Below are 17013 nucleotides of genomic sequence, written 5' to 3' on the forward strand. Positions count from 1 at the left end.
GCCAGGAAATGTTAGGATAATATTATTTGGCTTTTAGATTTGAAAATAGTGGAAATAGAAGTATGTTACTATTGGCATAAAACTGCACTGTTTTCTTCTGAAAATAACATTTATTGTTTGATTGTAAAGGACACTTATTCTACCATTATTTGATATAAAGTGAGATTTGGTATAAATTTTATTGGCTCAATTATTTCTTATCTGCGAAACCTTTCTATTCATTTGTTCATTCATTCATGCTTTTACTTGAGCACCTGCTATTGCCTGAGCACACTCAGAGATAAATCAGAAGAGAAGGGAGAATAGACTGGACAGACAGAAACAGCTTATGATCTCTGCACAATCTTTTTGCATAAAATGATATTCAAATGTAAAATCCTGTACTGTAATTACTAGTTTTATTAAAATGTGTACTCTCAATTTAGAAGGAAAGGAACTGGGACCAATATTTATTGTGCACCAGTACTTTCTGGACATTGGTCTGGGTAATTTACATGAAATTTATTATTTAACTGTTCCAACAACTTTACGGTCCTTACAGCATCCCTGTAATTATTCCTATTTTATGAATGTAGAAAGTAGGACTTTAAGACTGTTGAAAAGGTAGGAGAAAGAACCAGAAAGAAGTAGAGGAAAGATGCAGAAGAGTTTCACGGTTTCAAAGACAACATAGGTTACTTAGTACCCTATCTCTTCATTTGCTCAGAGACGAAATGCATTCTTTCTTTCCTTTGAAAATCATGGCCCAAGGTGGCAGGACATCCCATGTAATTCCAGTTTAATATTCCAACAAAAGGGATGAGAATGATATTGATAAAACAGGTTTATCCGACTAATCAGAGATTCATTTGAATTAAATATATTTTTTAGAGAAGCAAGCCTGCCAGTTAATACTTTAGTGTGAACTTTTAAAAAATGCTTATTACCAGCTATGATATAGGACATCTATCTATCTATCTATCTATCTATCTATCTATCTATCTATCTATCTATCTATCTATCTATCTATCTATCTATCTATCTATCTATCTATCTAATCCTCTATCAGAAGTAGGAACAGGGGAAAAGAAATAGAAAAAGTGATATAACAGTATGGGTTATTTTGAAGTGATTCTAGTCTAGGTAAGGGGTGTATAACTTAAGCTGGAAAAGAATAATAGAATACTGGATATCAGGAATGAAAGAAGAATTCAGGGTGAAAAAGTGAAAATTCATTTATGCCCTTGGCTTAGCCTAACCATGTCCTGGAAAACGTTTATAATTTATAAAGCTTTGAATTCTCAGGGATAAGCCATGAATTACAGAGATTCTAAAAGCTTTACATTCTAAGATAAGCCACTATTATGTATTTTCCTCATTGAAGACAAGAACTTCTGTTTTTTAGCAAAACTGACCCAAATGTTTTCCAATTAGAATTGTACTGATATACAAAAATTTAAACTGTGAAGGCAGGCTCCTTTCTTTATTCAGAATGACAGATCATTCTGAAACTACTCTCTTTCATTGTGCAAATAAAATTCCATTCAGTAATAAAAAAATTATCTATACTTTTTTTTTGGACAAGGATAAGAAATGACATAAAATCAATTCCATAAACAGTATTTGACTTTCTAATAGCTGACCGTTTCCTCCATTTGTATACACTGTCATTCCTAAACTAATTTTCTAACTCTGAATTTGAATTTCTATCGTTAGCTAACAAATGACTATTTTAGGTTATCTCATGGTGCTGATAGCCTGTGAAGGGTTCAGTTTTGATGGGGTGGCCATCCTTACAAAGCAGGGTACATGTGATTATTTAAAAACTTCCAAAGGAGGTGCCTCAAAGTATGACTCTAGGTACAGTATAACCTAGAATGTGGGAGCTTAACCGCTAAGCAATACTATCCCCATTAACTTATGGCAGTTGAGACAAAAATGCTAATTAATTAGGCACATAAAAGCTGTGAAACTTTAGCCTTAAGTGCTTACTGGATATAAACTAATCTACCCCACCCTTCGATCCCCCAAATATAAGAGAACAGAATCTCCATGAAATGCTGGAATATATATCACAGATCATTGCTTTTCATACCGCGGAGTACAAGGGACACGCAGGCCTGAGTAATTTTAGGGAACACAAAATCTGTATCAACTTCTATATGTTCGTCTTCCTAGACTGATCTAAGAGCACTTCCGTGGTGTTGGTTCTTTTTCATTTTTCCTTCACACTAATTTTTCTGCCACTTCAAAAAAAAGAAAGGCATACCTCTAACTCACCTGGAATCTTACTAGAGCACATTATCCCTGGCACAAAAATGTCTTGGATGCCAAAAGAACACGGAAAATTTCTTTCTAAAAGTCTCATCTGAAGGACTCCATAATTTTTCAAAATTCTTTTTAACATCTATTATTTAACAGTCAAACCTTCAATTTTGTACCTATTTTCAGCAATCAAAGTAGGGACTTAACACTTTGCTTAAGGCTCTGGTGATGGAAAAATCAACCAGATGCTTGCCCTAGTGTATTGCCATAGCTTACTCAAGTTTGTAAGAATGTGAAAACTTTGGTCATTTGTGTGTGTGTGTGAATCTTTTACTCAAAACCATGCAAACGGAAGAACAAGTACAGTTGAATTTACATGAATAATCTTATTACATATGAATGCTTAGGTCATAGAGAGCAAGAGATAAACAACTTTTATTAAGCTCCTTTTCTTTTTAAGTGAATATATAGAAAGTTGATTTGCTACATTTATAGGAATTCACTCCCTTCTTTAATACTTCATACTTTCAAAATGTTCACACACATGCACACATTCATCATTGCCAAATTGCTTTTTTTTTTTTCCTGGACGGCTAGAGAGTAAAAACAAAATGATCATCATTATTTTACACCAGTTTGGGGATAAAAATCTCTGAAAATAAAATGTTAGCAATACTATTTATACATCTTCTTATAGGGCATTTTTTTTTTTACACTACCTCATTACACAATAACCGTAAGGGCATGGAAGCTGTATTTATCTCTATTTTAGAAATGAGAAAATTGACCTGCCAGAGGCTCTCCAGGTAGTAATAAGCCAAACTGGGAGTAAAATTTAAGCGTCTAGGCTCTGAGTTTCGTGATTTTGCACTTTATTAAACTACCTCTTGTGAAAATTGCTCAACTTGCTAAGGACTATGTTCTCTCCACAAGGTTTTCTAACAGGCAGGCAAGGTGATGATCCCACTCCCATAGGGCAGAATCTATCCAAATTTTAGTTAGGAAAGCACCTATGTATGATATGTATAATGAGAGGACTTTTTTCCTAGAACTTCACAAAGTTTAGTTCCTATGTCCATATAAGGAAACATAGTGTTTAAAAACCCTTCAAGTGTGCCTTAAGGAAATGATCTGTGTCTTTTAAGATTTCAAAGAAGCATTCATGTCTAGGAAAAAAGTATACAGACAAACCTCGAGAAGACACTGCGTCTGTTTCATTGGTTTTTTTGGTTGCTTATTGTTAACATTAAGTTCTAACTCAGAAGGCCCAGATGATGATGGGCAATCAGGAGCTGACACGAGAAGGACATGTGATTCCAGACTGGCCTGGTACCTGCTTGTCAACTGGACATTGCAGTATTTGAGCTTTTTGTTCTGGAAACAAATTAAGGACAATTTCAGCATGATTTGTGAGTGTTCTCAGTCTTCAAGTTTGTGCTGTCTACTACTATTCCACTTGTAGCCATGGTTTGCTTGACTGGAACTTGAAGAAAAAAACAGAAGGATAAAAGGTGGTTAACATGTACCTCCTAACATGAAGTGGGCAGACTGGGGAAAAGGTGGACAAGAAATAACAACCAAAAAAGAATGTCCTGAAAAGTAACATGATAAAATTACACTTTGATAAAATAGATGGACAATCATATATATGTATCAAATGATCACACGTATGTAAAATTCTGTGTATATATATATTTTATTTTTTAACAGACTATTTTTAGAGTTTTAGGTTTACAGAAAAAATGAGCAAAGTACAGAGTTCCCAATATGTCACCTCAATCCTTCCCACGTTTTATAATAAAAACATGTTATATCTTCTTTGAGCTTTTTGCTTCTTTTGACAAATTAATTTTAAATCTGGAGAGTATCACCATGAAACGAGTGCCCTTCAAATTACCTTTATGAGGAATTCAAAGCCTTATACTAGGTCAGTGATTTTCAGATGGCAGTATGCAAATCAATCACCTGGAGGTTTGTTTAAAATACAGGACTCAGATTTTGTAAATCTGAGCTAGAGTCAAAGAAACAGCATTTTTAGCATAGCATCTGGGTGATTTTAATACATTAGGTCCATGAACTATACTTTGAGAAACCCAGGGCTAGAAATTCTTATCTCCTGATGGGAAATCTCTCTTGAAAGTGTTTCCCACACCTTCACTGACATGAAGATATGATGCTCCAATTAAAAAAAAAAAGAAAACTGTGCTCATTTTCAAGTTTTGTGTCAAATGTCAGAATGCAAAAAATTCGTGGTGACTGGGGTAATCTATGAACCAATGAACACACCAAACTGAGTGACCGTTAAAAATGAAACTTTAAAATATCTCATATACCATTCACTTGTTTGTAAGTCAACGATGAAGAAATATCAAGGCATTCTAGTATCAAAGAAGATGTAATGTGATTATCAATACATTTTATACACTGTACATATAAGGTTTTATTTTCTATACATTTTGATGAAATGTATCTGGAATTTTTATTGAAATTATTAGGCCATAGACCTTAATGTGACGAAATTCCAAAGATAAACAGGATTTGTGTGTGTTTAAGAATGGTTCTGAATTACTTGGGGTCTAATCCAAAGCACCCTGAAGGCTCGTCACACGTGTGCCGGTCGGGACTCAGTTCTGGGTTGGAGATGAGCTTTAAGACCCTTACTAGTCAGTGTGGTTCCCAGACCGGCAACATCAGCTGTCTAGTAACTAGTTAGAAATGCAGCGCTCGGGCCCCACCCCAGACCCACGGAAACAAAATCTGCATTTTTACCATGATCCCTCAGATGACTCATTTGCACATGAAAATTTGAGAAAACTTCTTTTCAGCTATTTCGGAGTCCTGATCCTTTCCAAATTTTCCCAGCTTTGGACTAACTTCCAGCACTATCCCCTACTTCTCCCATACATCCACACACCCCATTTGTTTTATTTTAGATGATAACCTCTTGCCCTCATTCTTACCTGCAGAAAGGAAAATCATACAAATTCTAACTAGATAACTCAAGGGCTTCATTACAAGTTTCTCTCTTTTAGCCAAAGAAAACTTTGTATCTTGATGATGAATATTTCTGAACAATTGGCTGAGAGGTCTGAGCCCACCCAGTAGTTTCTTTAAAACTGCAAGTAAAGGAGGTGCGTGGGTCAGTCTCTACAGCTAAAACAAAGCTATTCACCACTCACTATGCTACATCCTTGCTTCGGAGCCTGGCTGTGGCCTCTCTAGGACTGTACTGAAGTAAAAAGCAGGCAGTCCATTAAAAACAACAACAATTTGTCCTATGTAGAAAGAACAATGCTATTACAGAAAGCTCTGTCACGCTTCCAGTTTCAGTGTTACAGGAAGCTACTGCTGCTGCCAACTCACTGTTATTGCCCTGAACCACTTGGGAACATGCTAATTTATGCCCAAAGCAATATTAGTATTATTGTTTATTTTACTTTCACCATCTAAATAGGCACAGTCTAAACTAGGTAGGTTGCTATAATTCTGCCTTGTCTTGGTACGAGACTGGATATTACAGTAACAAAGAAAAGAAGCCAATAGTTTAGTAAATAACACTATAAAAGTCAGATTATCATTTCTTATTTTCCAATTACTCCAATTCCTATCATCAAGTTACTAGACAGTAATGTGCCTGGTGCTGGAGAGAAATCATTCAGGTAAGCTGAGGCTACTCCTTCTGTTTCTCCATCTGCTAAGCTGTTAACGTGAAGACATATTGACAGGGGCTCAAGGAAAACATGGAATATTTCATCAGTAAGATTATGCTGCCCTAGAGACAGATGTTAGAAAGCTGTAATATTTTAAAATATAGAGATAAACACATGCTTGAGGGTAAGGAATAAAACAGTTTTAGATTTGCAGAGGAAATCTGAAAGAAATAAAGGAACGATGGAAAGATAGCTGAGAGGTTTGTACTGGCACAGGAAATGGCAAATCCTAGTTGTATAGGAAAAAAAGCTTTTATATCTGCCTCAGGCAATTATGTCCTATCAGGCAGACATTCTTAGGTACATTGTGGTAGATTTGTAAGAAGGGCTTCTTAGCAGGGCTCATTATGATTACAGAGAACAGTTATCTCTTGTCATCAGATGGTTAATATCAGGGCTTTGACTTAAAACCATATACACCAGTTTTCATAAAAATTTAAACATGAGAAATATTCATACTATACTCATTCACATTCAGCGAATATAAAAACAACATTAAGTATAAGATAACTCTGGATTTATCTGTTGACTTACACTGCAGAGGTCAAAGCACTGTCTTCACTTATTTTTACTGGAGAAAAATAGTAAACTGGGATTATAATGGTGGGTTACATAAATATTTACAAGTGACATAAGTTGCCATGTTTTAAGCTAACACTTAACATTTTAAAACAGCAGATTGTCCTTTTTTGCTATAGTTTTCACACTTTTCTAAATAAAATGCAAAGAGCAGCAATAGGAAAGTAAAAGGAACTTTTGGCTTTGAATTGAAATAGACTTCGGTTCAGATCCTAGATATTTACTTCGCTTCTTTCAGCTTCAGTTCCTCATCTATAAAACAGGGATAATAATACCTACCTCCTAAGATTGCTGAGATTATTAATAAACATCCTAGCATGGTGCCTGAACAATATAGCTACTCAATAAATGGCAAGTTATGTCATTACAAAAAACAAAAAATACAAATTGACACAAGGAGATTAGATATTCTAATTTAATTATTGGTTGTCTCTTTCTTAAAATCTCTAAGTTCTGACTGCAAAGTAGAGGCCCTTACCACTTTCTCCCATTGGGAAGGAGAAAGGGCAGGGTATTGCTCCCAGAGCAAGGAAAAGGAAATAGAATTCTATTTCAGAAAAGAAGGGAGAGGAAGAGGCCATGAGGTCTGATTTGATGATCCTGACTATTCCATCAAGGATGAAAACCCAGACGTAACAAAATAAACTGAAAGCAGAGGGGCTTCAGGAGTATACCCTGCTTCCTGTTTGGCATTCTAGGAAGAGACAACCTAGCAAAACAACCACACCCACCGCAGGACTACTACAAACAGAATAAAATGGCAGCGTGGGGTGAGAAGGCCAAGGAAGGTTCTGTGATGGCAGGCCTCAAACTTCCTTGGCTCTTGTGCAGCAGGCTCTTGTGTCCAGGTGTTCCGTCACGATCCCGGAAGGGTATGCGGAAGGTTGCTGTGGAGAGTGAGAAGCCACTGGGGTCACTGTGAGATGACCCCAGAGAAGACGCTGCAGAGCACACGTGGCTGAGACACAAGAACCTGCAATGCTGTTGAGAAGTGGAGAAAGAGCAAGTGAGCAAGAGAAGGCTTCAGGCTCTGACCACCCTGAAAGAATAACATAGTGGTTTAACCAATGACAGACTTTAGCAGCGCATCAACAAGCTACCAGTAGCCAGTTTTGACTGATGTATCTCCAGGGAAGCCAATGAGAGTTTATATGACAACACAAAGATCCACACTTGGATCCGGGTTCTCTCCCCTCCCTTCCTTCCATGAGGACACATGAATTTGTCCTGAAAGGGAAAAAAAAAAAAAAAAAAGCCATGTTTGACAGGAGGAAGGGGAGGAGGGAGAATACTGAAAGGCTGACATATACCCCCAAAATTCTATTTTAAACCTAAGGAAACCAAGACGCTTTAGCTTGCCATCTTAAAATCCTATCCCATCCTATTTCACTCAAAACGAAATTTACTTCAGTTCTAAAGAAATGAAAAGGGCTGTTTTGTTCTTGATGAGCTAGATGCAATGTGTCCAATTCTGTAAGTCATATTTTCTTTCTGTGAAGCCTGGAGATGAAACCAAAATACCCATGATGTCTCTTTTCATAATTTTAAAATGTCTTAATTACTTTAGGTAATAGGGAGTAGTACCTTATATACATTTTTCTCTCCTTTTCTTTTTTATTTTACTTCATAGGTAATTTGGGAGGTTACTTCCTTCATTCATTCAATGAATATTTACTGAGTACCTACCATGAATGAATAATGTGCCAGGAGTTTATGAAATGAAGGTGAATGAGACATGGACCCTCTATCCTTAATAGGATATAACAATTTGTGTGATACTGAATGGAATATATAAGTTAAAGAAAAGTTAGTGGAGTATCGCTGCCCATTACTGAAGAACTGCAAAGAAAACAAAACAACAGAATCTTAAAAGCGTAAAGATGCATTCTCTTTTCCCATCTATCATATGCATATAGAAATAATAAGATAAAGGTTGACTATTATGTACAGAGCATTTAAAAAGCATTTTGTACACAATCATAATTACAGAAAACTTGATTTCCAGAATAACAACAGTAAATCAAGTTGTAGGACAGTCAGAGGCCTATAATACAAAATCTTATTTTTTAAAAAAAATACATTTGCTGTAATGGAAGAAGAATCAGATGTGGGAGACTAGGTCAGAAAGACTACCATCTACTTTTTTCAATTTGTTGTAAATACTGTTAAGATGGGCATGCAAAAGAAGTTACATAAAAACCAAACATTGTATAGCTATTTTAGTTTTCTTAGTACATACTGCTTGATAATTTTAAGACACTAAATTTAAAAAGTCAAATAACATTGTAATAATTACCCGAGGATAGTTTTCTGTTTAAGGGTGTAGAAATTTTTCATAAACATTCTTTTTAATATATGAATATTATAGCCCTAATTTATTAGCTTATCAAGTTCAAAATTTTACATTATTAGATTTCTGAAATGTGGGCAATGGAAGCCTGAGAAATACTCATATGTTAATTGTTACTTATGAACACAAAACAGAATTTTATGGCTTTACTTTTTTAAAAATTCCTATGATTATCTCAGGATATTGGTCTATAGAAATAGCGTTATAGAATGTTCTCAGACAGGCTTTTACTTTGGCTCTTTCAACCACTGTCATTCATAGAATTTTTAATATCCTCTTTTCCTTACCTCTTCTACCATAAAGCTAATTAGATTTTATATTCTGGAGCAGAGAGAGAGTACCCAATTTAGGAAAAACCTCTGCTGTTATCAGGTACCTCTGACAAAGTTGGTATTTCAGTCATCCTAAATGTGTATCATACCCTGATTGAAAAGTGAAATTGCTAGAGATTATAAATAATTCAACAAATGGTATCTATCTGATTAGTATTTCAAAACAATATTTTATCTCTTCCCAACCCTCTCTTTATCTTTTTATAGTGCACTTGCATTTGAAATCTATGGTTTCTGGCATATCTGGGGTAAGGTTATACTAGGAATTTACCAGACCTGTCAGTCTCTAACTTTCTTCCATATTTCATTATATCATTCCAGTTATAATTAGTTGTCTGGTAAAATTAAGAACAGTCTATTTCAGTGAATGCTCATGTGAACATTTAACAACTTTTTGTTAGGATGACAGCTTAGCGACAGAAAGAATAAACCAGAAAGAGTCACTGAAGTAACCTTGGTTAACTCAATATTGCCAGCTCAATGGAAAATTCTAAGATTTTGCATTTTTTTCTTTTTTGTTATTAATCTCAAGCACATATTTCTTGTCAGGAGATAAGCATCGGTTTGATGGCATTCCTGCCTCAACTAGCATGTTTTGAACTGACCTGTCTTCATTGCTATGGCTCCCTAGAAACTTTGCTGTTGATGAGCGTCGTTTCAGCTGAATGCTTTGACATTCAGCTTGTCAGTGAAAGCTATTTTAATCATTAAGATGCATTTCCCTTCCAAGATTGCAAACTGTTGCTGCTCACACATAACATTCTACCGTTTGAATATTGTGGAGAAGAAAAGAACCTGAACAGTTACTATTACTACAAATTATATTAAGAGCTAAAATTTACAAGATATTTAACTCTGTGAGGTATTGTGCTCAGCACTTTACAGGGATTGTCTTGTTTAATCCTCACGATCATGGAGTCTCATAATCTGAGTTTGATCGCTGTTCTCCATGTATGATCTGTATGGCATGAGGCCCTCATCTGTAAAATGGAGTAATAGTGCCTACTTCAGAGGGATATTATGAGGGTTAAATGACACAATTCACAGACAGTCCTTACAATGGTACCTGTAACATAGTGGGTTCTCATGGTGTTAACAGTCAATTTTATCACCATGTTGTACATGAAGACACCCGATCTCCTTCACCAACTACCTGACTCACTATCGCTTCAACTCTGTTACCCAGGCCCAAAAGAAGAGGTAAGGGAAAGTGAAAAGTTATTTCTTTCAGGACCTTTTGTTTCCTGTGAGTATCTGAACTCTAGTTCCACAGGAAGGAGCACCACAATTGTGGCAGCATGAGACTTTTGTTGTGTTAATATTCTTTTATTTTTTCCTGTTCTTTCTTTCTTCACCATAGCCTTTTCCCACTCAGGGAATTAGTATATGTCTCGGTAAATCCTTACTGAATGGGCTTGAGGTGAGGGATGGTAACTGAAGCTTTTAGAAATTTGGGGGATTTTTAGAGGGATTTGCACATATTTGTACACTGGGATTTATTTCTTCCAGACTTTTTTTTTTTAAAGGAGGGTGCAGCTCACAGTGGCCCATGTGGGGATCAAACTGGCAACGTTGGTGTTATTAGCACCATGTTCTAACCAACTGAGCTAACTGGCCACCCCTATTTCTTCCAGACTTTAATGAGAGGCATAAAGTCAGTCAGGTGGCAGAATCTCAGTTTCCTATACCCACGTTTGTGCAAGAGCAGAAAAGATGTGTCATGTGACAGACAAAGCAGACAACCCTAGATAGCTAGCTCCCAGAGTTTTCTGTGCCACATTATGGAGAGCACAGCGGACGGATCAGTGCTCCTAGCTGGGCACGGAAGCAGAACTTGACATGGTCCAGAGCACCGCTACTGGGAGGGTGCTTGCCACTGTGGCAGAAACTATGCTATGTCGTTCCCAGAATGTGGCAGAAACTATGCCATGTGGTTCCCAGAATGCAGCCCTCTTCCTGGGCACATAGCTAAAACTACATTTCCTAGCCTCCCCTGCAGTTAGTTGGGGAAATGGGACTGACTTGTAAAATCTGTATGAACCTCTATAGGCATATCTTCCTAATTGTATATTAACGAGTGGAGGACACATGATTCTAGAAAATGGCGGAATCACTGGTCAGGGATTACTAACCTATGATCCATTAATAGAATTTAGGAGAATTATGACCTTGGATTTGAAACCAAAAAAACTGTATTTTCACCAACCTCTAACTGAAATTTAGCATTTCCTTCAATTATGAATGTAGGCACCAATACACAGTATCACTAGCAATTATGACTTCGCCATCAATAAAAATCACAGGTATTTTCATATTATATTACTGGTAGGGGTAGCTCAAAATATCATTTATACTCAATTTTTTTTTGAAATAACAGTAATTATTAGACCCACAGCTAGATTTTTTTATTTCATGTTAATCAAGAAGTACATATATAACAAATGTATTTTAAAATAGTTTGATAACTGTAGTGCAATAAAGTTGGTTTCCTTTGTAACCCCATATGGTTTTTATGTCTTTTAAAATCAGTTTTCTGTGGAGGGGACTTTAGGCTTCACAAGATTGCCGAAAAGGGCTATGGAACAAAGTAAGAACATCTGTTCTACATGGATTCCTAAATTATTTTGTGGACAAGGGTCCCTGTTTCCTTCTCCCCTCCACACTGCTGACCTACATTGGTATGCGGTATGAAAAATAGCTTTTTTTTGTGTTAAGTTATTGAGATTTGGGTTATGTTTTAGAGCAGTTAGCCTATGCTGACGAACACCCTTTATACCAAGATGGCCCAAACGTGGCGGGGAGCACCTGAGACCTCAAGAGGACTCTGGATGGAATGGACTCAGAAGTGAACGATGAGGACCAAAAGTTAGATGAGGCCAACGAAGATGTCTCAGCAGAATCAACCTGGAAGGAGAGTGATGCTCAGGACAGGAAACATTCTCCTTCAACTGAGACATAAAGGTCAATTACAGTAATAGAAAGAAATATGTCAATTATTCCTGGATGTGTACGTTTGTACACGGAGATTTATAACTGCCACACGATGATTTTTATTTATTATTTCTCTCTTCCCCCACCAGGGTGGCAGTTATTTTTGTCATAGCCAATATTAAGCGCTTTTGCATTCATTTTATATATATATAATACATATTACATTTATAAAACATAATATATATTACATTTTATGAAGAAAGTATGCAGTTCCAATTAGTTCTGTTCTATTTTAAATCCTTCTCAGCTAGAGTTTAACACTAAGAAGAAGCCAATAACCACAAAGACAGCATCAATATTACATAAGTTCTTCTATATAGGAATTTGAAAGTTAATTTTTAAAAAGTCTTGTTGATTTAAATAAAATGGTCTTGACAGAGCCCTCCAGGGTTCTCAAGACTGGTGTTAATTTGAAAAACTCGTAAACGCAGTAAGTTTTGTTTAATTTTACCTTCCCCTTTAGACTGTTCTGCTGTTGTTCTTTTTCTAATTAAAATTTATTGGGGGTGACAATGGTTAGTAAAATTACATAGGTTTCAGGTGTACAATTCTGCAATACATTATCTATATATCACATAGTGTGTGCACCACCCAGAGTCACTTCTCCTTCCATCACTATATATTTGACCCCATTTACCCTCATCTACCACCCCTCTATGCCTTACCTTCTGATAACCACTATCGTCTGTGTCTATGAATTTTTGTTTCTTTGTCTTATTCCTTTGTCTACTGCTTTTAAATTTAGACAAAATGAATCAGTCATTGTGAAATCTTCAGGTTGTTAAAAGCCAGATGCAAAGATTCCTCTGACAGTAGACTCTTTCTAACCCCCAAGAACTTACTACATATAAATTTTTATAACCTATGGACCTATAAGTGAATGAAAATAAAGCAGGGTTAGTGTGCTACAGAGTTTGCCTAGCAAATAAAAAATGTTATGAATGAGTAAATTAATTAAACAGTATTTATTTTAACTATATGAAGTGTATGTCACTCATGACTAGACTTTGTTAAGAGAAAGTTGTTGCCTTTTTCACATATAAGGGTAAGGTGACTAGGTTTAGAAGTTAAAGCTTCCAAATTGACAGTAGCTCATTGGCCCTTGAAATGCATAGGATTAAGCATCTACAAAGTTCCTTGATGGAAGTTAAACAGTCTTTTAAACTACTTTTTAGGGGCTGCTTAGTGTTAGTGTATATTAGGAAGTACAATAATTGTTTTGGACCTTTAACTTTTAATTCATGTTAACTGTCACATATTTAAAACAATAAAGAACAGTGTAATAACCTCCCAAGTACCCATTATCCAACTTCAACAATTACCATATCTTGCCATTCTTATTTTATCTATTTCCTCTTCCCCTTTCCTTTATATTTTCATTTTTTGCTGGAGCATTTTAGAGTAAATCCTAATCATCATATATCTCCCCTCCAACTATTTCAGTATGTATCTCTAATGGATAAAGACTTTTTTTTATTATGAATCCATTTTTATTGTTTAACCTTTCATTTATTAAATAGCAGATTCCTCTATTTCAATATCTCAATGACAGCTGTATTTTCTATAGACCCCATACAGAACTGCATGGATTAAAAAACCCAAAACACTGCAGAATGATAATGAGTCAGAGCCTAGTCATATGTAAGAATATTTGATGAGTATTTGATAATATAAATTTTCTTTTTATATTCTTTTTTTTTATTAGTTTCAGATGTACATAGCAATATAATAGTTAGACATTTACACCCCTCACAAAGTGATAACCCCCATACCCAAAGCTACTATCCCTCTGAGATCTTACTGTGTTTTCCCGAAAATAAGATCCAGCCGGACAATCAGCTCTAATACATCTTTTGGAGCAAAAATTAATATAAGACCCCGTCTTATTTATAAGACTGGGTAATATGATATAGTATAATATAATATAATGTAATATAATACCAGGTCTTAATTTTTGCTCCAAAAGATTTATTAGAGCTGATTGTCTGGCTAGGTCTTATTTTCAGGGAAACACGATATATACCTGTTACAATACCATTGACTATCTTCCTTATGCTATACTGCACCTCCTGTGACCATATATATATATATATATATATATATATATATATAGAGAGAGAGAGAGAGAGAGAGAGAGACATTTTTAATACAATACTATAATAACAATTAGCTCACTTAACAAAATTATTAATAATTCCTTAATAGCATACAGTCCGTGTTCAAACTTTGTGTTTCAAAATGTCTTATATTTGGTTTGTTTAAATCAAGATCGAAACCATGTCCACAATAGTTGCATTTGGTCAACATACAGATACTAAAGTTTTTCTTAATAATTTCCTCCACCCCTTTTCTAAAATAACATTTATTTGTTAAAGAAACTAGGTCATTCGTTCTGTAGAAATTCTCTCATTCTGGATTTGACTGATTGCATCATGGTAGAGTTTAATATGTCCATTTTTTTTGAATAAAAAATGGTAGATCTAGAGCCTTGTTTCGATTCAAGATGAATTTTATACATATAAATGTATATATATATATATATTTATATACATATAAATATATATACACACACATTTTTCTTTTGGCAAGAATATTTCATAGGTGTTGCTGTGCACTTCTTATTGCATTAGGAGGCACATAATATTTATCTCCCTTTTAGTGACGTTACACTTAACCAGTGACTTTGAAGTGTTGTTAGCCTGATTCCTTATTACAAAGTGCTCCAACTTTCACCTAATGTTAATAGTATTAGCTATTTATGGTTAGTTGGCTAGATCTATTAATTCATCAAGAATAGCAAAACAGTGATTTTATAATTCTATCATTGTTTCTGTATTTATTATATAGAATTCTATAAAGAAGAAACTTACTTCAACTACGTGGTACCCTGAAATACAATTCATACCAAAAAGGCAGGATAAACGCTAGTTTGTTTCTTTTACTCAATTTAATCTACTTTCAGGATATGAGTTGAAATTCTATTAACTTTCAATAGTGAGAAATGCGTTTCCCCTAACCCAATCTACACCCCTTCCCAAGATCACCAAGTGGTTTTCACTGTGAAACCGAGCAGAGCTAGAGAATAGGATGGAACAGAATCGGATTGGGCAGGCCGAGGTATGGTACAGGGATTTAGGGAAGGAAGGAATTGGGCCAGGGACGAGAGCATACCTTTAAGCGGGCTCTAGGAGGTGGAATCTGAGTCTTCTGAGCTGTCCGGCACATGGGTGCTCTCCGTAGATTCACTGAGTTCCTTGCTGTCACTGCCACTACTGTCAGCGACCGGGTTCCTCGCCTCCTGACCGGCCTCTTCAGAACCAGGAAGTGCACTGCCCTGGGTCTCCTGGTTCTTCCTGGACACCAGCACCAAATACCTGCCCTTCTTTGGCTCCAGCTGCCGTCTCAGCTCATCTGCCATCTGTGAGAGATCTCGCTTCATAGCGTAAGCATCTTCTCCATCTGCATAGTATTTGGGTTCCACCTCACTAACCTGAAAGTTGAGGGTGTTAGCGTAGAGGTGCAAGGCTGCCCGGTTACTCTTCCTGACATGCAGGGACACGTACTTAGCGCCAAAGTTTTCTATCATGGCCCGGGAGGCCTGGTCCATCAGCTTCTGGGCCAGGCCGAGGCGCCGGTGTGTACGCTTCACGGCCAGTGAGGTGATATGTCCATGGGGAACATCATCTGGGTCCTCCTCCATTTTGGCCAGGACGTAGCCCACAATCTTCCCATCGTCGTCCTCCGCAATGTAAGAGAGCTGGGGCCAAGAAAGACCATGGTAGAAATAGTATTTCATCTGGTAGTTCTCCGGGAGGCAAAGGAGGTTGCAGTATTGCATGTTCATCAGGTCGTCTGGCCGAGCATTGCGGACGTTCATAATGGCGGCGGTAGCGGGCGAAGTCGGATTGCGGTGACAGAGGAAGAGGTTATTGCCAAGCGCTAGCGACAGGGGCCAAAGCCACCGCTCCGGGTAGTGCAGAGGTGGGAAGGCGGAATGACCAGGAGGCGGAAGGATCAGTGTTAAGATGCGGCTTCCGGAAGTGCGCCACCTAGTCCCAGCCAATGGAGTTTTCACTTCATTGTGCATGTGCGTGCGCAAGGCTTAGGGGGTGGGGAAAGTGGAATTCCTTATGATCTCATTGGTTTTAAATATACTGTTTGATCTATTGCTGTCATTATTCTTTTGTTTCACTTTTAACTTTTTAATTTGTATATATTTGGATAAGTTTTCATGAACTGGATAAACTCATGTAACCAGAATTTAGATCAAGAACCAGAATATTACATGCGTTCCAGAAGTCCACCCTCGTGTACCGGTCCATGCCCCACGACCTCCATTTCCCAAGAGCTACACTAAGACCTGGACTTCTAACAGTCTATATAAATGGAATCACAGTGCATACACTCTTTTTGTGTCTTTTTTTTTTTTTTTCTACTTAGTATTTGTTTCAGCTACCTGTGTGTTGTTGGGAGTTCTTCAGACTCTCTTATTTGATTTTTCATTGCCTAAATCTATCACAATTTATTCATCCATGCAACTGTTGATGGACATTTGTATTATTTCCAGTTTGGGAATAGTATGGATAGTAAATTTTCTAGAACATGTCTTTTATTGACACATGCATAGTTAACAAGGATTAGAATTATTGGGTCAGATCTTATGTTATTCAACTTTTATGAATGCTGTCAAGCAATTTTCCTAAGTGGTTGCTCCACATTTTCATTAACATTTGGTATTTCCCCCATCTTTTTCATTTTAGCCATTCTTCTGTGTGGGTGGCGGTATTACATTGTGGTTTTATTTTTT

The 17013-nt window shown here is 36.5% G+C and overlaps 1 protein-coding gene across 1 annotated transcript; it reads right to left on the reverse strand.

The window, feature by feature from the left end:
- Positions 1 to 4319: 4319 nt before the first annotated feature.
- On the reverse strand, positions 4320 to 16180 carry NAA11 (N-alpha-acetyltransferase 11, NatA catalytic subunit). The gene is made up of 2 exons (XM_033105445.1): positions 15378 to 16180; positions 4320 to 7514 (listed from the first exon to the last, which is right to left on the reverse strand). Exon 1 carries the CDS (start codon positions 16081 to 16083, stop codon positions 15391 to 15393), a length of 693 nt encoding a protein of 230 aa, XP_032961336.1. The 5' UTR covers positions 16084 to 16180; the 3' UTR covers positions 4320 to 7514; positions 15378 to 15390.
- Between the last annotated feature and the right edge of the window lie 833 nt (positions 16181 to 17013).

The sequence above is a fragment of the Rhinolophus ferrumequinum genome, chromosome 5 (genome assembly GCF_004115265.2).
Source record: "Rhinolophus ferrumequinum isolate MPI-CBG mRhiFer1 chromosome 5, mRhiFer1_v1.p, whole genome shotgun sequence".
NCBI classification, from domain to species: Eukaryota; Metazoa; Chordata; class Mammalia; order Chiroptera; family Rhinolophidae; genus Rhinolophus; species Rhinolophus ferrumequinum.

Bases quoted from the DNA above. Each gene is read 5' to 3' on its own strand.
- NAA11 (XM_033105445.1), bottom strand. From the start codon at position 16,083: ATGAACGTCCGCAATGCTCGGCCAGACGACCTGATGAACATGCAATAC.